Source organism: Phacochoerus africanus, chromosome 6 (genome assembly GCF_016906955.1).
Source record: "Phacochoerus africanus isolate WHEZ1 chromosome 6, ROS_Pafr_v1, whole genome shotgun sequence".
In the NCBI taxonomy this organism is placed as follows: Eukaryota; Metazoa; Chordata; class Mammalia; order Artiodactyla; family Suidae; genus Phacochoerus; species Phacochoerus africanus.
The window spans coordinates 63,513,988-63,536,885 of NC_062549.1; the positions used below are offsets into that span (position 1 = coordinate 63,513,988).

The window sequence follows — 22,898 nt, forward strand, 5'->3', positions numbered from 1 at the left end:
AGAACCAAATATACGGGATGAAAACCAATTTGTGCTAAGCTTCAAAGCTCAAAATAAAATTAGATAAACAGTCATGCAGTTGAATTAAATATTGAAATTGGTGGCAAAAGAGTTTACTCTGAGATTTAGATGTATGCAGGCCTGATAGAAAAATATGAATTGACCTTCATTTTTGGCACGCACTTCATTAACTCAGAGATATGGTCATACCTTCATCATGGACAAATCAGACACCAACAGACAGAAACATCACCATCAGCAGAGACCTCACAAGACGAGTAAATGGATGCACTCCAGACACTGATTCATCCCTTATAGTTCCTTCCTCCTGTGGGGGGCGCCCAGTCCACTGAACTACCCGGGACCACACTCTCCAGTCCCTCCCTGCACCCGCAGAGAACCAGGCAAGGAGGCACTCCCTCCACCTTCAAGGAAACACCTTGCTTCTACTTGGGATGGAGCCCAGACTTTTCTGCAAGACTCCACGCCTGATGGATCTGAGCTGGTGCCTTCTCTTCACCCTCCAAGTCACCAACCCCATAGAGCTCCAGGGTAGCCAGAACCCTTCGACGCCCTGTGGCCTCGGCCTGCGCCTACATAATAATAACACCTAGGAAAGTGATGCCATTGCATGCCTTGACAGGAAGAATAATTCAACTGGACCGCACAAGATCTTGGAAAGGCTATCTCACCGCATAGCCACAGTGTGTTCTGTCCTACCTCCGAAGCAACTTAAACGAAGCAAACCACATTCTCTAGAATAAGGCACCGCCTTTTCCAACCACGCGCAGGAACGCATCGCTCTGCCTTTCATACCTTTGCAGCCACGGAGGAGTTGGGTTTCTCCAGCAGGTCCCAGAGTTTCTTCCTCTTTTCCGGGCAGCAGGTGTTATCAAACTCTTCGCCCTCCCGCTCTCGCATGGTTTCCGCCTCCCGCCGCAGCTCTTCATTCATCTGCTCCTTCTTTTGATGATACCGGGCTTGGCAGCAGGACTCTAAGTAGATCTCATCGATCCCCCAGTAGTCGAGCTCTTGGCCGAAAGAGAGAGCGCACATCTCCTCCATCATGTGGAGTTTCCCCGTCCGGTAGAAATTTAAAATGGAAGTGAAGGCTCCCGGATGGCGATCAAAGAAATACTCGTTCTCGTTCAGATTGTAGTCGTCGCACACCTCCAGGAGGCTCTCGTGCGTGTTACAGTCCCGCAGCTTCCCCAGGCGGGTCCTGGGCAGGCGGTCCAGCGTTCGCCACAGGACCTCGTGGTTGAGGCCCCCCACGTTGATTTTCACACGGCGGGAGCACGTTTTGCTCCTAATGATGTCCACCGGTTCTGGCGGAAGGGAAAGCGTCGACCTTGACGTCTTCCTGTTTAAGCCAGGGGGGGCTTTCTCTGCCATTTTGGACCGAACAAAGTCGCAGAGTCAAGGTCCCCAAAAGAATGAGCCACGGGAAGGTCACCTCAAGCAGTGTCTCTGTGAGGTGCGCATTTCCACGGGTGCACCTGGAAGAAGGTAACAACAGAGTCTTCGGTTACTTGCATTTTTCCTAAAGCATTTCCTATCCTATGGGATCACTCTGTTGTTCATAAATGCCCACAACCAGGAGGTATAATATCAGTTACTGTGAATTGACAGAGATGTTCATCTTAGTTTTAAGGTCAAAGGAGAAAAAGACAACACCGTGGACTTACTACACAGAAGAAGCTATGTAATTAGTTTTATACACCTAGAGGTTGACAGTTCCTGAAGTTGTCACCAGAGACCTCTTTTTCAAGGTGGAGACTAAACTTTCTCTTTGCTGATCAAATTCTTCCTAGATGAACCACAGACACCTTAAACTAAACTGACCACACCTCCAACCAGCCCCACCAGTTCCTGTAAACTTCTCAGATTTACAGTCCTCTGCACGCCCACACAGAGCCATCAGCTCTGAGAAATCCTGATCCATCTGTCCATATCCAAAAAAGCCCAGGTCTTTCTTAACCAACTTTACCTCCCAAGCATTGCTTAAGCTCTCAGCCCTCATTACCCAGTCCTGTTGCTCTGAACCATTGTGCTGGTTCAAAGCCTCAGCATCTCTACCTACATTTCTACAAGAGCATGTTAAATTAGATCCTGAGCTCTGGTTTTGTCTAGGTAAATACCTTTCTCTGCATAGCTACTAGAATGATCTGCTGAGAAACAAATTTGACCTTACCATCTTTAAACCCTACAAAGGCTCACTGTTACCAGAAGTCCAATGAGCCCTACCAGATCTAACTTACCTCTCCATCTTCACCTCTCAACCCTCCACCGTCAATATATTATAGCAACCCCAGACTATACATATTCTATTTCAAGCTCCTGGCCCTTGTTCACACTAGGTCCTTGGAAGGGCCTCCACCTTTCTCATTTCCTTTCGACTAACTGCCGCTTGTTGTTCAAGACTTAACTCAGATGTCACCTCCTCCAGAAAGCCCTCCATGATACACATCTTCTAAGTTCATGAAACTGTGAATATCTCTTCTATTTCATCGTACCACTGCCATAACACCTTTCCCAACGATGCTGGAAGCTCTTAAAGATGAAGACTATCCTCTCTGTTATATCTTTATCACCAAGCCCAGTGCTTATATATATTGTGAGTGTTTAATAAATGTTAAATAATTAGTCAATACTTTAATTGTTTTCTACAAGAAACCTGACAAAACATCTAGAAGGGCTAATATCTATGGCCAGAAAAATGCATCAATGTAGTTATTTGGATCACTGTCTAAAATGTGCTATGTTTACATATCGTGTGCATATATGTTTGTGTGTGCAGAGTATGTGTCAGAATGTGTGTGTTTGCATTCTTTGCCCCACAGCCCTTTTCTCCTGTGTACTAATTCTTTAAGACATGATGCTCTAAAATTCCCTCTTCTTGAGCTATTCTTCTGACCTGCAGCAGCAATCATCTTATTTGATCTTCCCTTATAACTTTTTTGCAGAAAACCATGGAGCGTCAAGCAATTCATCCCAAATACCACTTTTAATGTAAAACACCATGTTTCATGCAGTCAATGGCTTACACCAAAGGGAAAATCTTTGGGATTTAAAAAGTCCTTATAATTAGAACTCTCTTTTAAGATACACACCAATTTCTGCATGTCTTTGGCTTCTCCACTCCTGTAGGTTAAATTTATTTCTCCATCTGGAAGCCAAGTATCCTCTCAAATGAAAATAAGTTCAATTTATGAAAAAAATGTAGATGGACTCTAAAAGAAGTATTTCAATCATGGCTAATAAATACACTTGAATTGGGAGTTTTTTCAACTACACAGTTACAGAAATATTGAAAGCATATACATAGACACTTTCACTGCAGATGACAAAAATGCCTATTTTGACAATAAAGAAGAATTACAATAATTGGTCAAATACCTTAAATTCTCTAAGTCTCAATTTCTTAATCTATAAAATGAGGATAATAGTATCTACTTTCTAGGCAGTGCTAAGACAATTAAGTGAGATAGTTTATGTCAAGGGCTCACTACAGGGAAGTAAATCTGAATAGAACCAGAAAACTCTTATTTCTCCTTTAAGTTTAGCTTCCAAGCGACTGAATGAAAACTATGATGAAAAGCTACACTGGTGTCTATTAAATAAATGCTGGCATTTAAGTTCTCTTCCTTATGCATATGTTCAGTCCTCTCTAGTGGATTGTAAGCCTATAAAGCCAGTAGTGATTGGTCCCATTTTTTCTCTACTGAGCACTGTACTTACACATAACAGGTACCTCATAACATGTGTCTTTGATGCCACGGAGGATCATGTCCTAATTTTGTCTTCAGATGACAACAGACCACACACACACACACAGAGACACACGCTCACACATGAATACACACAGAGTGTGTGCACAAGGGCACAGTAACATTAGGATCCAGAAAAACAGCTGAAAATATCAGAGATGGGCAATTCCAGTGGTGAATGTTAATGTCTTGTTCTCCCATCAAATAAACTTGGTTTCAGGTTCAATGATACCTCGGCAATCCATATAAATTGTGAAGAGTCCACATGAATAATAAAAAACAAGACAGCTAATCCATTTTTAATTTGGTTACAAATGGACAAAAAATGAATTTACTCTTTTCGGACTCTCATGACTTATACAAAGGTGAAGAAGATGAATGGTCTTTGAACTGATTATAGTATCAGATAGGAAGTTTTCCAGGAACAGTAAGTGCAAACTCCAAGGCAATACAAACATGTCATGTTTATGGTCAAAGGTTTAGTGTGACTTTCTTTCTTGTAAAAGTAATCCCTAAAAGCCTGAATGTTATTGGTACATTTATCTTAAATAATTTCATACTCATGACTTATAGTGAATTCCTCTTTTTGTAGATTATGTGTCCCAAGTGAGTAGAGGTGGGTCATAAGGCTCAAATTTCCCGGTATCTTCTTTACTAATCAACAACTTTCTATTCTAAGAAATTCAGTGTTGATTACAAATGCCACAATCAAAGACAGCCTGAAATCCAATGCCCTTTCTTTTCAAAGCAGGAGTAGAGAAACTTAGAATGAGTGAATGTAGCCTGTTGATCTGATTTTTCTTAAGATTTACAGATAATTTGTTCTGATTATTGTTACTCTGGTGAATATATATATATATTTTTTTGTCTTTTGTTGTTGTTGTTATTGTTGTTGTTGTTGTTGTTGCTATTTCTTGGGCCGCTCCCGCAGCATATGGAGGTTCCCAAGCTAGGGGTCTAATCGGAGCTGTAGCCACCAGCCTACGCCAGAGCCACAGCAACGCGGGATCCGAGCCGCGTCTGCAACCTACAGCACAGCTCACGGCAACGCCGGATCATTAACCCACTGAGCAAGGGCAGGGACCGAACCCGCAACCTCATGGTTCCTAGTCAGATTCGTTAACCACTGCGCCACGACGGGAACTCCTGGTGAATATTTTTTTATTCTCTCTGGGCAAAATATTCTGCCTGTGACCTGGTAAAGAGTAGAAGTTCAAGGGTATAAGTTCTCGAGCAGGTGAAGAGATGTGATGAGTGTTCAGAGAGTGCATTAGGTTTTCAGTATAGTTGTAAAACACAAGTCACATTTGTAAGCCTGTCTTGTTATTCAGGTCAAGTGCAAAGCATAAGCCCTGCTCGAGAGTCCCTTAGAAACTCAGCTTTTCTGTCTACCTGCCCCCCTGCCATTCTTCCTTTTTCTCTCTTGCTCTGTGGTTTTTCTCTCCCACTTTCCTGTCCCTATTTTCCCACACATGGCTTATCTCAGATCCATTCCTCTCCCTCTCTTCCTATCCTATTCTTTAGATCTTTCTATCCCCACCGCTTCTTAACCAACCACAAAACCAAACCATATATTTTCAAACTTGTCCGTACCGCATGAATTTTTCTATATCCTTAATAAGAGAACCTCCTGAGCTGAAATTACCATGTCTCACTTCAGAAGAAGAGAAAAACATCTAAAGTGGGTTGCTTTCTATGGGAGGTTGTAGGAGATCGTAAAAGAGGCTCTGCTTTGAAGCTCATGACTCTGGGGTCCAGTAGGGCTGCCCTCTTGTAACTCCCTCATCTTTCTGGTCAGACTTCCGCTTCTTCATGCATCAAACCACGGCATTTCCATGGCTACTTTTTTCTAGGGTCGCACCCATGGCATGTGGAAGTTTCCAGGCTAGGGGTCAAATCAGAGCTATAGCTGCCAGCCTACACCTCAGCCACAGCAACTTGAGATCTGAGCCACATCTGCAACCTACACCATAGCTCAACGCCAGATCCTTAACCCACTGAGTGAGGCCAAGGATCGAACCTGCATCCTCATGGATACTAGCCTGATTCATTTCAGCTGAGCCACAACAGGAACTCCCCCATGCCAACAATTTTTTGATTCCTGACACTTGGTTGATTTTTCTTCCCTCTCACAATGATTTTGTGGCCGTTACCATCCACTCCCTCCAATCACTGGCCTTTCTTTAGATAGAAAACATAACATAGTAGCCTCAGAGTCCAGGACAACATTTTTTCATGTCTAGTTTCTTAAGAAGAGAGTTCACTATTTCATTTCAAGAACCCTTTAATATTTATCAGGGCTTGAAACAGACTACATTCAGAACATCATAAAAGTTTCATTCATTTTATTTAGTGTTTTTAACTTTCCCTTTTGAATCTATGTTCTTTTCTGCCATATTAATTTTACTTCTAACAATGAATCTGCCGGTTTCCACTGGGTTTAGACACTGCGTCTTGCCACTCTTGAGAACCTGCAAAATTTATGCTTTTAATTTTCATAATTAAAGTGGATATGATGCTATGTTTTCTCACATTTAGTTGTATATGTGAAATTATGTCTACCATAATCATTTTATCCCCGTGAGAATCAATCATGTAATTCAATTTAGTAATATAAGCTTAATATAAGATGTAATAATTCTATGTTCAAACTGTGGAAATGTTACACATGAGAATCAATCATGTAATTCAATTTCGTACATAAGCTTAATATAAAACGTAATAATTCCACGTTCAAACTGTGGAGATTTAGATACATGAAGAGCTATAAATGAAGCATTTTTATGTCAAGGGCAGAATCTCAGTGAATCTTTTCTTTTGGCAGTTTGCTGGTTTCTTTCACCGTTCGATCAATTGGAAGTACGCTTGTGACAATCAGCCAGTGCAAAATGTACTAAACATCCCTTCATTAGTCAGTTAGAGAAAAAAAGCGACTCTTTAAACAATAAACAACAACAAACATTCTCCTTTTGCACAGCTGCACCAGGCTCCTACTAGCAGTATGGAATTATGTTGCCACTCGTTCAGGGCCAAACCTGACAAAACACAACTTTCTGATCTTGGCAACGTAATTACAGCTTGAAACTCTAGGTCTGAGGCAGGCAAGTGGTGGTGGGGCGGGAGGTTTTTTTTGTTTTGTTTTTTTTTACTGTATTCTCAAAAATACTACCATTATGTCATTCATTTACTTGACACTTCCTTACTGTAGCAAAGGCAGGATAAATCCCATGTGTGATTCCGTGAAGATGAAAAACAAATCTTTCCAAAGACCTGAGTGATGGTAGAATTTTGTTTCTGCATTGCTGGTACGCACTGAGCACACATTTGCAAACAAGCAGCTCCAAGACCTTTAGTCTAAATCACGCTATGTATAGTCCTAAAGCATTTTCTTAAATTTTCATGTAGGGTATTAAATAGTAAATGCATCTTTTGTGTAACAGCTATTTCTGTTTCAGAGAGTCACAAAGATTATTTACAGTAGCTATCTGGAGAGAAAAGCACCGTACTGTTAGCTGAAATGTAAGCAGTGCTTAAAAAAATTAGTACTCGCTGAAATTTTTAAAAGCACCTCCAGAAATTACTAATGAATACCAATAAATTTATAACAAGTTAAAAACAAATCGGATTTATTTGAGAAAGATGGATTGGTAGTATTTTAAAGTAAGGTCCTGGAAACTTTCAGCTAGCCTAAGAAATTCAACAAACCTGCTGAATTACTTTAGAACATGGCCAGAAATACGAATGAATTTCGTACTCTTTATTGTTTTTAAGATATCAAATTCTGGTAATAACTGAAACATTGCCCTTGTCCTCAGAGAGGTAGAAGTATCATTTCTTTTCTGTAATCAAAAGCCACTAATATTGATATGTTCCTTGATTTTAGCACAACTATTTACTCCTTAGTTAAAAAAAAAAAAAAAATTCCAGGACTTTTATCCTTGATATAACCGATGCTTTTTTTAGATATGCTCAAAAGCAATCCTAAAAGCTCTGCTTTCAGTGGTCAAAGGAAGCATCTTGTTGCAAGAAGAGACAATAAGTAGGATGTGTAATATGAGCATCTTTCCATATCATCAATGTCTCCAACTAACCAAATTTATAAATAAACTATTTTATTTAGACACATCATATGAATTTTCTTCAGCATAAGAGAGAACTATTTAAAGAATTAGCTCCTATATATGCCTTTGCTATAATGAGAGTAAAACATTAGATTTGCCTTTAGGAAAAAAAAATGGCTTTTTACAAGACATAGCTCATGAAAAATCCTTCTCTATCCTAAAAAATATAAACAACTGTTAGAATACATCTTAGAACTTTATCAACTACAAGGTATAGTTGTGGCTTGGAATTTTCAGTCTGTTTCAAAACCCACCCAAAAAGGCTCAAACCTTTATATGTTCCTTCAGCCATTCAGCTGGTGGAAGATTTTCTACTATGACGATAAAGTGCCCTTTATGTGGCTCTTTTAAAAGAAGACTTGTTCTTTTAAATGTCTCTTTTTGCACAAGTCTTCCCAGAGTCACAATGGGATGCAGGGGATAAATAAAGATGAAAGGTGATGAGAAAAATAAAAAAGGCAACATAACAAGAGAAACTGAAAGGAAGGGGGAATGAAGCTGGGCCACCCTGTAACATCTCAATAAAAGAAATTACAAACTTCAGTGGGTGGCTGCCTGGGGTTCTTTTTTTTTTTTTTTTTTTTTTTCTGTCTTTTCTAGGGCCACACCTGCAACATATGAAGCTTCCCAGGCCACAGCAACGCAAGATCTGAGCAGCGTCTGTGACCTACACCACAGCTCAAGGCAACGCTGGATCCTTAACCCACTGAGCGAGGCCAGGAATCAAGCCTACAACCTCATGGTTCCTAGTCGGATTCGTTAACCACTGAGCCATGAGGGGAACACCTGCCTGGGGTTCTATATGTATGATACAACCTTCTGTTTGGGTGACTGGCTTAAATTTCATATTCCGTCTCATTGTGTGGCCTGAGTTAGATTTAGTCTCTATGAAACCAAGTAAAAATGTTCATGAAGCTTGGCTAGGATTTGAAAATTTTTTAGGTTTCTTCCAATAAAATCAGATTTTGGATTATGCAATGCTTGGTCTGGAACGTTCAGCAGTAAGATTTCTGACAAGGGGTATTTCTTAGGGCTCTGTTTAATAGTAAAAATATATTTTTCAATTATATTCTGGTCCCTTACTTCTCTGTAATCAAACACATTGTAGGCAACGGAGTTTTTATGAAAAGCTCAAATACTGAGTCTGATTTGAGATCAATCTCTATATAACTTAAACATTATACCCAGTTTTAGATAACCCTGTGTTTGGAGACTAGAATCACTGCACGTACCAGAAAAGAGCTTAGATAAGATCTGGTCCAATTTCCCTATTTACAGCTTTCACAAGTGAGAGCCACTGAGGTCACATGATTTGCCTGACCTCTCTCCCTCATAGTTGCTGAACTTGGACCCAGACCCAGATCTACAGATGCCTTCATAAGCCTCTTTCCATTACACCCCAGCTCATCATTTTTTACTTTCCACCTTCCAGGCAAAGTTCTAAAAAACTTTTATTTCTTTGTCTACCCTCTATGTCAAAACATTGGATTCAAATGACACTACGCTGAGATGTGTTCTTTCTTGTATATCACTTGTTTCTTTAGAAAGTGACGGTCAGGCAACTTGACTGTGTTCTTCTAGAGAGATGCACTTCATAGAATGGTTCTTTCCTTGACTCTCCTTCCCTAGGGCCAGCATTTAGGACAAGTACTTCCTTCAGCTCTGGACTCCTCCTGTCATTTCTGCACACTGCAACCCAAACACTAGCAGATCCTGGCTGTCTCTTGCAGAAGAGGCTTCCGTGCTTTCCAGGGTCAGGGCAGACAGAGAACTAAACAAAGACTGCAAGACAAGGTTTGTCCTCTACTTATCTCTACAGTTCAATACCTCCCTCCCTCTCCCTCTCTCTCTGTTCTCACTTTTGCTTTCATTACTTTACATGTGCCATTTGCCTTCTGTCTCAGGGAATTGGCAGAGCTTCTATTTTCTCCCCTCTTCCCTTCCAGATAGCAACTCAAGGATCACATCTGAGTACCACCTGACTTCCGTGACTATGCACTAATCCCCTTATTTTAAGAACTTGGATATAGCTAGGTACCTCCACCTGGAGCACTTGTCATAACAGCAGTTTTAAATTCGTTAGGAGGAGTATTTTGATTATTTGATTAATACCCATCCTCTTGGAGTTCCCATTGTGGCTCAGTGGGTTGGGCACCTGACCCTGTCTCCTTGAAGACGTGAGTTTGATCCCTGGCCTCGCTCAGTTGGTTAAGAATCTGGTGCTGCCACAAGCTGTGGTGAAACTCCCAGATGTGGCTCGGATCCAGTGTTGGTATGGCTGTGGCATAGGCCAGTAGCTGCAGCTCAGATCCAACCCCTGGCCTAGGAACTTCCATACGCCGCAGGTGTGGCCTTAAGAAAAAAAAAAAATACCCATTTTCTCCACCACAGTCTAAGATCCTTGAGGTCAGGGATCAAGTCTGATCTTATTTATCATTGTATCTCAGGTGCCAAGCATACAATAGACACACAATAAATACTATGTGAATGAAAAAGTAATAACCATTTTACTTAACATTTGTTGACTATTTTCCTCTCTTCCAGCTATGTCATATTATCTGCCACTCCCCCGATTCAACATGACTTTCACATATGCAATGCTCCTTTTCACATCCCCCATCTGATAAACTCTTACTTGCCATTGAAAGTCAAGAACAAATATCTTGTTTAGGGAGAATTCATCTCTTGTCCTGTCTATTACAATGCTTTTCTCATTGTATCACAATGATTCACTTAGACTCCTTTCCTATTCATTCATTCAGCAAATATCTCTGACCCTTTACTCTGCTTAAGGTGCAATCTCTGACACCAAGGAGCTTACATTCTTTTTTTTCTTTAATTTTTAATTTTGTTCTTTTTAGGGCCACACTCTTGGCATGTGGTGATTCCCAGGCTAGGGATCAAATTGGAGCTGTAGCCACTGGCCTACACCACAGCCACAGCAAAGCCAGATCCGAGTCATGTCTACGATCTAGACCACCGCTCATGAGTATGGCCAGGGATTGAAACTGCATCCTCATGGATGCTAGTCAGATTCATTTCCAATGAGCCATGTTGGGAACTCCTGGAGCTTACATTCTAGGGAAGGTAGATAAACAGGCTACCAACAAACATGCACAAGCAATCAATGACAATGGTTATAAAAGCTACAACAGAGAAGAAGATGCCATGTGAACTCTCATTGAAAATACCCTCCTGGCTGTGAGTTCTTAAAAGTGATTAGTATCTTTTATCCATAGCTGCATCTTTGGGATGCAAACGTTTGTGGACTACCTGAAAGAATGAATAAATGAGTGACCAATGCATTTCAAAGCACGACTATCCTTTTTTTTTGGCAGGGGTGGTGGTGGTGGTGGTCATACGTTTTGGTTAACATCAAGCCAGAATCAATTTATTATGGTGATTTCTGATTTGTTCAGAAGTTCTGTCCACCCTAATTTGCTTGTTTACTAAGGCCTGAGTTCAAAATAAGAGCTGGATTTTATGGAACCATGTAGGGAACAAGTGATAAACAAGTAAGACTCTCTAATAATTACTGCCTTAAGACACTCCTGGGCCTGGTAAGGTTCCAGCAGCCCCCCGGTGCCCACCTGCTGTGCTGAGAGATGGACAAGACTGACTCCAAGGTACCTTCGATCCCTGAAATATCATGGTCCTACAAGATTTCTGTGTGACTACAACCCATCTACATATTCCACTGGGCGGATGAAAAACCCAGGAAAAAAGTTCACTCTTGTCAATTTCTTAAGCTTACAATTTAGCAAAAGTGAATTTTTAATTTCTCAGCTTACACTTAACTCCCAAGAAAAAATATCTGAGTCAGAAAAGCCAATATCATAGAATTTCTACCAATAAAAGGACAAAGAAAAGAATCAAAGTTAGTGAGTCTAAACTTTTTATTTTCCAAAAGATGAGCTTATACCCTTCAATGATGATCTTCTAAGTAACATAAAGTGTTGTTATACAAAAGCTATAAAAGGGGGCAAACTTTAATCAAAGGAATGACCCTATGGTAATGGACATACAAGCAGAGCAGTTTGGGGGGGTGGGAAAATAACTTAGGGTGAAAGGCAGAAATCTTCCCTAATGTTTTCAAATCGCAATGAATAGGTGGCCACCTCTCGAGACTCAAAAGCAGATGACTGCCCTGATTCACATTATCCTCAGTGTAGCCACATCCACTGGTATTTCGCTCCTTCCTTGACTGTGAATACTCAAAATAATGTGTTCTACATTCTAGCATGAACAAAAAGTTCCTAACAAATCAATGGGAGCCTTCATTAATGGCACTAATTTAAAAAAATCAGAATGTGTCCCAAGAAATTGTATGCTTGCTTTTTCCCCCCTGTGCATTAAGTAGAAAAAGAAGGGGTTCATTGGACTATAAACATCCATCTCCACATTCCCTTATGAATGTTTTCCATCTGCCCTTGTCATCAGTGAGGATCATTAAACAGCATTTATTAAGCATCCATCTGTGTATGACACTTTATAAATATTCCTCCCCACGCCCCTGCCCCCTTTCTCCATTTAACATGTGTCTCTGTTGTATAAAATGCTTGGGAGCTACAGGGATAATAAATAATTAATGGTAAGAACGTAAGGCAGATGGATGAGATGACCTACTGGCACCTATGAATTTCTGAATGTTAAATTTACTTCTAATAAGATAATTTTGCACTATTTGATAAGAAAATATCAAAGCATTTGATGAGGAGAAATGAGCTCATCATTCCACCAACATTTTTCTAAAATAAAAACGTGAAAATTACAGACCACAGATGGACTGACTGAAGCCCTGAGTTCATGTGACTTGTACCAGATGACACAGTCTTGAAATAAGTCATGTGAAAAAGTGTGGAAAAAAATATAAAAATTATGGTTGCCACAGTGTAAGAGTGAATGTGACTCTGAGCCAAGGGTGAAAATATTCAGAAATAAAGGAAAGTCATTGTTTTCATTGAAAGGAGCATTGTTAAGGATGGTGAAATTATAGATTTCACCTTCCCCTCTTTTCAGTTGTTCTTTAATGTCATTATATTATTTTTTTCTTAGAGAATAATTATATTGGTTTCTGAGATGGTGATATTAAAAACACTCCTTTTCTCCTTTCACTCCTTTGCACCTTTTATAATAAAAGAGCATGTCGGTCAGTGTAAAATAAGACACTGCTATGGGTTTCAGGTTTTTGCCACTTGGATTTTGATTTAGCTTAAGATCAAAATGTCCATAAGTAGAAACCATATTTTCTAGAAGGTAGGGATGATGTTTTTGCAGTCGTAGCTGAAGGACAGCCAAAGTTATGATCCAATTTGTTTAATGATTCTCATTTTTATCATCGAGCACATAGTGGGTGATTATCCCATGCAGCCAGTGCACTTAGCTCATGTAATTCTCATAATGAGAATTCTCATCATTCTCAATCCACCTTAGGGTGGGGATTATTATCTTTGAGTTACAGTTAAAGAAACTGAGGTTCTAAAAAGTAAGTACCTTTCCCAAGATAACATAACCAGTAAAGTGCTGATTCCAGGCTTCCAATCCAGCAATATCTTAAGTTGAAACCTATGTTCCTAACCTTCTAAGGCACTGAGGATTTTCCTTGAATGGCAGGATTCTGGATGCCTCGGAATGATAAATGAATGGAAATACCGGACCAATTTTTATAGCATTATGGAGAAGGAAAGAATGAACCTCAAATAAGTCCTATAAAACTATGGCTATCCCTTAGCTTAGACAGGTGGCATGTATAAATTATATTAAATGGAATAATTTTCTTATGCAGAGAGATGGTAGGGTTGGCAACTGTTTCTACAGTTCTAAATTCTCAAAACTACACATAAATTTTACTATGTGGCTTTCAAAAGTAACACTATTAGTCTTAGTGTTTGAGATTTATAGTCAAGATAGATGTTTTTAAACTATTTTTTAAATGTTAAAGATATAGGGAGTTCCTGCCATGGCTCAGTGGAAATGAATCTGACTAGCAACTATGAGGATGCAAGATCGATCCCTGGCCTCGCTCAGTGGGTTAAGGATCCAGCATTGCTGTGAGCTGTGGTGTAGGTCGCAGACACGGTTTGGATCCTACACTGCTGTGGCTGTGGTGTAGGCCAGTGGCTACAGCTCCAGTTCAAGCCCTAGCCTGGGAACCTCCATATGCCATGGGGGTGACCCTAAAAAGACCAAAAGATGTTAAAGATATAAAATTCATAGTATTTGGAAGGGCAAAACTGGCAGGTTTAAATGATATTCTCAGAGTCTGTTCAGCATAAGGGATAGAAGCCAAGTCTCTGAACCCATGTTCTTTCCACTAGATCTTGCTACCTCAGGGCACCAGAAATAAATAAAAAATTAGATGACGGAAAAGAAAAAATGTGAAGCAGGAACCATCTAGCTAGTTCATACCCAGTTAAACCTATAAATACCAGTGAGTTGAGCCTAATTATTAATGATTCCTGACTACAATATAAATCTGTAAATTCTACTATTCCAATAATGGCCAGAATGGAAAGAGACCATAAGCTCTCAATAACACATACTGATTTAGATCCATACTTCCTTCCTCATTCCCTCCTTTCCTTCAAATCAATGTGTTACTTGACTATTAGTATATACTGAGTGTAGGGGGTACAAAATTGGGCAGAGTAACCCTTGCTCTCAACCCATGGAATTACTGCAACCAATATTACAGAAAATTTTGGATTTGTGCTTTTAGCATGTATTGTGTAGGCTCAGACAATATTATGGACTTAAATATTTATTTGATACCTAATTAAAGCTTTCTATCTCATTTAAACTATCAAGTAAAGGAAGAGAGAGGTACAAAACACCAACCATTGAAGAAGATATCTTAATTCATGGGGCTTTACAGAATAAAGTCCTCATTTATGGGAGCTTAGCCTCAGCCACAGTTTGGAATTTTAAAACTCTTCGGGTCTTAAATGAATTAATGAATTTCATGAATAATTTAATTCATTCATTCAACAAGCATTTATTGATCACCTATTATAGATCAAGCATTGTGTTCCAAATGCTCTCAAATGCCTGCAAGAAAATGACTCCCTAAATTACAGAAAAAAAAAAGGCAAAACTCCTTATTGCAATGTTGTACTTTAGCTGCATATACATATTGATTACAAACTATGTTTACTATGCTGGAAACCAAGTATTTTGCTGGGTTTGAATGAAACCAGAAGCCAAGTTTAAGAAGTAGTTTTTTAATAGCTTCTAAGCTTTCTATGTGCTTTCTATAAAGCCTAATGAAAATGCTCTCCTTAGATTTGGAAAAGACTAGGATTCCAAATTTAAAATGACATTTATCTCTAAGGTGAATTAATATTTAATGATAGTCTGATTAATAATGGTGATTTTATGAACTAGAGACATTTAGCACACAAGCCTCTAGACACATTTGTTCTATACTGACTAGGGAGAAGGGCTAAAGATGGACCATCTCTTTTCAAATGTTACTTCGCTGTTATGTTTCAGAATTTTTCCTTCTAAACATCGCTTTCTCATTCTGGTATTAGCTTACTGGGAAGCCTTTCATTTGTGAAAAGCAGGACAAGAATTCAAGAGATCCAGTCATATGAGAACTTTCAAAGGATTAAGAGCAACTATAATGTTATCCAGGTGATAGCTGTGGGAAAAAAAAAGTACCTTACTTTATTAACATGATAAATACTGAAATTATGATACCTGATAAATCTTCAAAAATGTATCAACTGGCCAGTCAGTCATCACTTGAGATTTTTTTTAATCTTATTTTTATTTTTTTTTCCCTTTGGCTAATGAACTGAACTTTGGTTGGTTTTTGTTAATGATCTTAACTGATAAAACAGCTTTTGTAAATAAGCACAAAAGTAAAGAAATCAATATGCAAAAGAAAGAGAACTTGCTAAAGGACACAGTGTCGCACCTGTCATTTTAGAGGTTAGAAAAGAAATAAGAATAAAGGAAGGAGAGAGAGGTAAGGAGAGGGAACAAAAAAAAAGAACAAAAATCCTGGTTGGGAACAATGGATTTGAGAAAGCAGTTAAGGTCACATTACACAGATACTTATGAAGATAATGTTCTAGGAGTTCCCGTTGTGGCTCAGCAGTAATGAACCTGATTAGTATCCATGAGGACAATACCTGGCCTCACTCAGTGGGTTAAGGATCTGGCATTGCTGTGAGCTGTGCTGTAGGTCACAGACGTAGCTTGGCTCTGGAGTTGCTGTGGCTGTGGTATAGGCCAGCAGTTGCAGCTCTGATTTGACCCCTAGCATAGAAACTTCCATATGCTGTGGGTGTGGCCCTTAAAATAAAAAAAAAAAGAAAGAAAGAAAAAAAAGATAATGTTCTACCTTTGTATAATATTTTACATTTTGTACAATTCACATACAGAAAGTAATGCCTTTGATAAAGAACAACTCCTATGTTCTAAGCAAGACACAGGCTTTCAAATCTCTCTGAGATATTCATCACAGTCAAAATAGACACTAGACTCCAGACATGGTTATATATGGTTAATCAGAGGTCAATGTAGGTTGTAAATGAATATTTCTAGAATTTAAACCATACTGCTTTTGAAACTTGGGGTTTCCTAAAGTAATTCATGTTAATAATAGTCTTGGCCTGCACTGTCTAGTATGGTAGCCACCAGTCACATGTGGCTATTTAAATTTAAAACTTAATTTCTCAGTCTTACTGGTCAATTTCAAGGGTTTGATAGCTCTGTGGCTAGTGGCTACTCTCCTGGAGTGCAACAGATGTAAAACATTTCCATCCTCATGTCAAGTCCTATTGGAAAGCGCTGGTCTAGACAGTTTTCCTACGAAGTTGGGAAGCTGAGTATGTTGTGAAATAGGGAGGAGAGAAAAACGCTCTTGGAAGCACCATGTTCTGCCTTGTCTGGATCTCATTCCACCAAACGCCTCCATTCTTAGCAGTGGTAGCCCTGGATCTGCACTTAAAAACTCTCCTCCGGAGTTCCCATCGTGGCTCAGTGGTTAATGAATCCGACTGGGAACAATGAGGTTGTGGGTTCGATCCCTGCCCTCCCTCAGTGAGTTAAGGATCCAGCATTGCTGTGAGCTGTGGTGTAGGTCGCAGACTCAGCTCGGATCCCTCGTTGCTGTGGCTGTGGTGTAGGCTGGTGGCTACAGCTCCGATTAGACCCCTAACCTGGGAACCTCCATATGCTGTGGGAGCAGCTCTAGAAAAGACAAAAACAAAAAACAAAAAACTCTCCTCCATCTGGCCCTGTCAAGAACAACACGAGGAGTGTGAGCATAAAACAGTGCAGGGCCATGGCACGGCAGCTCATCACCAGGAAAACTGGCTCTGGTCCTCCACCGCCCAACCCTGGCCAGCCATTCTTGGTAACTGCACTCTTCGTGCTGTTTTGTGATCTAGAACCTGACTCATGTCCCAGCTTCACCCATCATGTGTTGATCTAATGATGGATCCACAAATAAACAATAAGCATCAGCTATGTGCCTGGCATTGCAGAGGTGCCATGGATGGATGAAGCAGTGAAGAAGAAGGAAGGTCCCTGCCTTTATGGAGCTGACATTCTCACAAAGGAAAATGACACTTGACAAGTATTTGCCCACAATCTAAAATCCGAAGGGGGGGTAAGTGCTGCAAAAGAGAAAATAGTGGTAGGAAAGAGAAGAAAAGAGATACCTGCCCTATTCCAGGAGCCTGAGAAGACTTCTTTGAGCAAGTGACTTTTGATGTGAGATGAGAAGCATAAGTCAGAATTAAGAAAGTGAGTGGAGTGAGCATCCCAAACGGCCACGGGTACAGGCCTTGTGTCACCTCAGGGGAATAAAGGAAAATGAGAAATTGTAGCAGCAAGTGAGGAGCAAGTGTGATGATGTGAGATGATGCTGGCAGGAAGGGGCCAGACTGAGCAGAGTCTGTTATGAATGACAGTTTTACACCAGCGAGGCTTTGGAAAATGAAGAAGGAATACGATAACCCCTAAGTTAAAGATTTAGGCCTTTATCCTCAGAAAAGTAGGAGATCCTTTAAGGGTTTTAGGCAGATGAGTGATCCGACCAGATGTGCCTTTTATCCAAAAAGCAAAGGGAAAATGGATTGAGACGATGAGAAGGCGAGAGACCAGGTGCTAAGCTTGAGTAGAAGTCCAGAAAGAAGTGTTGGCAGTTTGATGATAGTCCAGGAAATGATCCTGTCTGCTATGCCTGAATCCCTGAGTTGATGATGTGATCACCATGTGGCTTTCTTGAGACTACACACACACGTAGGTCTAAACTGGTCTGGACCCCTGCTAGCTACTTTAGATAGACCTCTTCCTAAACTCCAAGTGCCTTCAAACCAGAGCATTGGCTCTTATGGGGCTGGATCATCTTATTCCTGCCTGCGTTAATCTGTTTAAATCTCCAAATGTCCCTATTCCCTATATTTGGGCAGGACTTCCCCCAGTACTCCTTAAATCTAACTTCCTGCCTACTTGGCCCGCCATCTGCCAACTGACTCCATTCCCTTTATTTTTATTCTTTAATTTTTTAATTATAGTTGATTTACAATGTTATGTTCTGTCAATTTCAGCTGTACAGCAAAGTGACCCTGTCATATATATGTGTGTACATATACACACACACACATTCTTTTTCTCACATTATCCTCCATCATGTTCCATCACAAGTGATCAGATATGGTTCCCTGTGCTATACAGCAGAATCTGATCTCAATTCCCTTTAGATGCTGTGTTTGCCTACCTGGCTGATCTCCTTTTAGGACCAGCTTATCCTGATATTATTAAGTACTCACTGCTAGAAAATAAAAGGAGAGAGTGGAAACAGAACCAAATAGCTCAAGTTCTAAGATCTGCAAAAATAAATAAATAAATAAACCAGGTGACTGGAAGTAGAGTATAAATTATCTCTGGGTAACAATGGTGGCGTAACAGCCCAAGTTTAGCAAAACCACAGCCTCCATGCTATGCTGACCCTCACCCCAGAAGTATCACCCTCACACTTTCATATTCAGGAATCTTGCTTCTGCCCATCACCTTTCCTTTCCAAATAGGTGAAACACACATCATTTAAGCTTGGGCAGGTCTATTTGGCCACTGGAGAGAAAACTGGGAGCTCCTGTGTTTGCTTTCAGATAAACTGTAAGCCCAGTGAGGGGAGAGACCAATTTTGTTTAACCTGGTGACCTGGAAGAGTGATTTACATATGAAAAGTGCTTTATAAAGATTTGCTAAGTGCACATCTTTAAGAAGACATGCTTGAGCCAGTTGGACTATGAGAAAGCAGTTAAGTCCTCTTAGAGAAAGAATCACTGCTCTGTTTCAAAAAAAAACCATCATGGACCACTTGGCTGTTCCAGGCAAGTCCCCTTGTAGACTTGCATGCCAAGTCCACTAGCACCTTGGAAAAGGATAGAGGGAAAATCCCAGATGAAGAGATGAAAAGAAGAATCTAGAGGAAGAGAAAGGCCAAGCAAATGGCTGTTATCCAGGCCCCAGAGATATCCAGGTCCTTGAATAAACCCCTGTGGTGAGAAGTGGCAAGTACATTTCTAGGTGCTGGGACATCCAGCATTCAATTAGAATTAATTTCTTGTCTATAGCGTAATTACCATCCTTCACCCCAAAGCTCTCAGTCTGAGTCTGTTATCTTCAAAAGCCTTATACTAGTGATGCTTTAGAGAATAAAGGAAAATGTGCGGTCAAGAGCCAAAGACAGGACAGGAATGAGATGGAGGAGATGCCACCCAGAGTATGGATCTACCAGTGAGTGAATGTGATTCAAAACCTTTCCCCTGCTCATTTATTCTGGAGAAAGATGACAATAGCAGGGAAAGCCAATTGTCTACCTAGACTCAGGTTTCAAGTTTGTAAGAGAGAGTCATCACCAAGAAGTTCCTATTAAGCCAGGAATGACATTTCCCAGCCCCACTGCATCTTGATGGGTCATCTGACGAATTTTCATCAGCAGAATATAAGCAGAGGTATTGTTGTCACCTCTGAGCCAGAAAATTTAAAGTCAGTATCTTTTCAAAGCTGGCTCTTACTCTCCCTCCATGTGATGGTTACATGGGGGAAAAATAAACTTTTATTATGTTAAGACGCTAACGGTTAGTTTCGTTGACTATGGCAGCTGGCATCATCCTGACCCATTCTGAAATTGACACCTCAAAATGGGTGCTGCCTTAACAAAAATCTGATTATGTGATGTTGGCCATTGTCAAGGAAATAGGGAAGAGCAGAAACATGGAACCCTGTTATGACCTGGCAAAATCATGCTTAGAGGGCAGATCTACAGCTCTGGAGGAAACAGTTAGAAAGAGCCAGAATGCCAGTATGGGAGGTTGCTCTACACTGCCTATTCCAAGGTATCACAAGATAGTTAGTGGATGAGCTCATGAAAGAATTGGCTAGTTGAAGAACAGACATAAAGGTGAACAGCCAAATACTGGAACATAAGACTACAAAGCTGAAACAAACCACTGCTTTAGGGACTCTCACAGTGAGGAAGGGCACTGAAAAAGGCTTTGCATAGCAAATGCCCATTAAGACACAGGGACTCAGCCTTGCAGCAAAGACCTGATTAGTGAAATTACCTAACAACCCCAGCCTGTTGCCTCAGACGACCCCAACATAACCACTTGAGACACAGGTGGTTGGTCCATGAACAAAGAAATGAGGCAGGTTCAACGATTATGAATGGGAAAGAATGTTCATTGTAGTTAGTGCTAGAAAGATAGCAAATAGACTTTGAAGGAAATGTATTGTCAAAGAAATGAGGAATCTAATTTCTAGTGGCTGTAGAACTGTAACTATAAAACAACTTTAAGGCATCCAAACTTGGATCGAGAAGCAGGCTGAGAACATGATATAACTGCCAAGAAGGAGGTACTTCCCAACACCTGTTTAGAAGATGGTCAAGGAGAGTAGTGGCCAAGGAAGTGGTCACCAGGAGGTGACCAGTGCTACAGAGAACAATGAATAAAGGCAGTTCTTCCAAGATAGCAAAACTAGAGTCTAACAAAGGAATTTCCCCCACTGCCAGAGCATGGGGTCTTTAGCAATGTATAGTGGGATTTCTTACATGTTATGGGCCAATGACTGCTCTATGCCTCCCGTTCTTCTCTTTTCCAAATGATAATTTTTTGTTGTTTTTTTTTTAGTATAGTTGATTTACAATGTTGTGCCAATTCCTGCTGTACAGCAAAGTGACCCAGTCATACATATACGCACATTCTTTCTTTCCTATCATCCCCCATCATGTTCTATCCCAAGAGACTGGACACAGTTCCCTGTGCTATACAGTAGGACCCCCAAATGAGAACTTTGAAAGCAATTATTCTATTCTATACCTGATCCTTCAGTGTATAATGGGAGGCCAGGAACTTGCCATTTAAGTGTGAAGATTTCTAGACAAGGAGGGGCCATATCCAGATTTAACTGAGGAAGAGGGCTTTACCCAAAGAACTTGAGCCTTGAAATGGATGTGGTGCCCAAGAAGAATTCAGGTAGTCTCGTGGGACCGAGGCTTTCCTGTGTGAAGCCAAAGAGACAGCATATGACTTAAATAGCTGTTTAGCAAAATTTGTGCTTCCCCCTTTCATGATATAGGAATGTTGCTGGGAAGTGGCTGCCCAGCCAGGAGTTAACATGTCCCCCCTCTTTGTATACAGATGGAGTGATAGGATTGTCTCACTAACAGGATGTGAATAGAACCAAGGTGTGTTGCTTCTTGGATGTGCCTTCTCTGTGCTCCATCTCTTCCACGGCTGCCAGCAAGATGCAAAGAATTCCCAGTCCCTAGTGTACACAGAAAGAATCTGGGTCCCCAAGTTGCTATATGAAACACACCCAATGCCCTCTCACAGGAGCCAAAAACAATCTTCCACTCTCTTCATTACTGCAAAATGGAAGCTTGTTACAGAAGCTCAGGTTACCTTAACTAGCACAATGACCTTAGAAGAAGAAAGAAGGAAGCTTCAAGCTGGCTATTAGGACCCATGTTGGAAGCTGGATGACTGGGAGACACTTGGATTACAAGAATTTGCTATGAAGCTATGAAGTATCCAAATTCTCCTTTCTAGCTTCGCTATTCCTTTTTCAGCTAAGCAGGACCTATCATACCCGTATTCCGCAATAGTCCCCCAGCTGGTCTCCCACACATCAATCTCTTCTCCTCTTACAATCCATCTTCCTCATGATAGCTCAGAGACTGTCCCCTAGTAAAAGTTGGACCACCTCACTCTATTTAAAGTGGCAGGTGACCCCCACTTCCTGTTCACTGGGATAAAATCCAAGAGACTTTGCATGGCAGACAACACTGCTCGCATTTAATCCCCAAGCGTCTTCACTCTCTTTGGCCATCACCTCCCTTCAATGGCCAATGTTGAGCCCCAACGACCTGCCAAGCCCTTTTACTACACTGCTTTGCAGATGCTGTTCCCCCTGCCTAGAACATTATCCATCTGCCGCCTTTCTAGCCTGGGGGATGCTTACTCATCTCTTAAAAATTAGCTTAGATGTCACTTCAACTTCGAAGTCTTGTCTGACACTCCCACGTAGAAAAGGAAACTCTGACAGTATGACCAGATTAGTCAGCCTTGCAGATTGTGCGTACTATTAGTTTCTAGTGCTTAGAAATCTACGTGGTTTAGTTGTGTTGCTATTGATTTTATTACTTAGCCTCAACATTACCTTCTTACCAAAAACTTGGAGACGTCTGCTTTTCCAAAATAGCCCAATTATGCATTAGAGTGGGATTGGCTTCCTTCAGTAGGAGAATAAAGCCATAATCAGTACTGCTCACTGGGATCAACACAATCCTTTTCAGCGAGTCTTCTAAAAATTGTTAAGTATTTGGAAGGCAAAGCCCAGGAATGCAATACCTTCCACCTACAATGTGGGTGGAAATTCTGGGAGTTGGGGGGGGGGGTTCCTCCATTATTTTTACACTTTCATCAGACACATATGTAAATGAAAATCTTACTATTATCTGGGACTAGATTCTAACCTTGTG

General features: G+C 40.6%; 1 protein-coding gene across 1 annotated transcript in view; it reads right to left on the reverse strand.

Annotated features, from left to right (window-relative positions):
• Positions 1-577: 577 nt before the first annotated feature.
• LOC125129253 (potassium voltage-gated channel subfamily B member 2-like) overlaps positions 578-22,898 on the reverse strand; it is a 28,788-nt gene continuing 6,467 nt past the window's right edge. The window contains exon 2 of the mRNA XM_047783761.1: positions 578-1,499. Coding sequence (XP_047639717.1) covers positions 811-1,395 — 585 coding nt within the window. The 5' untranslated portion in view covers positions 1,396-1,499 and the 3' untranslated portion in view covers positions 578-810. The remainder of the gene's footprint in view (positions 1,500-22,898) is intronic.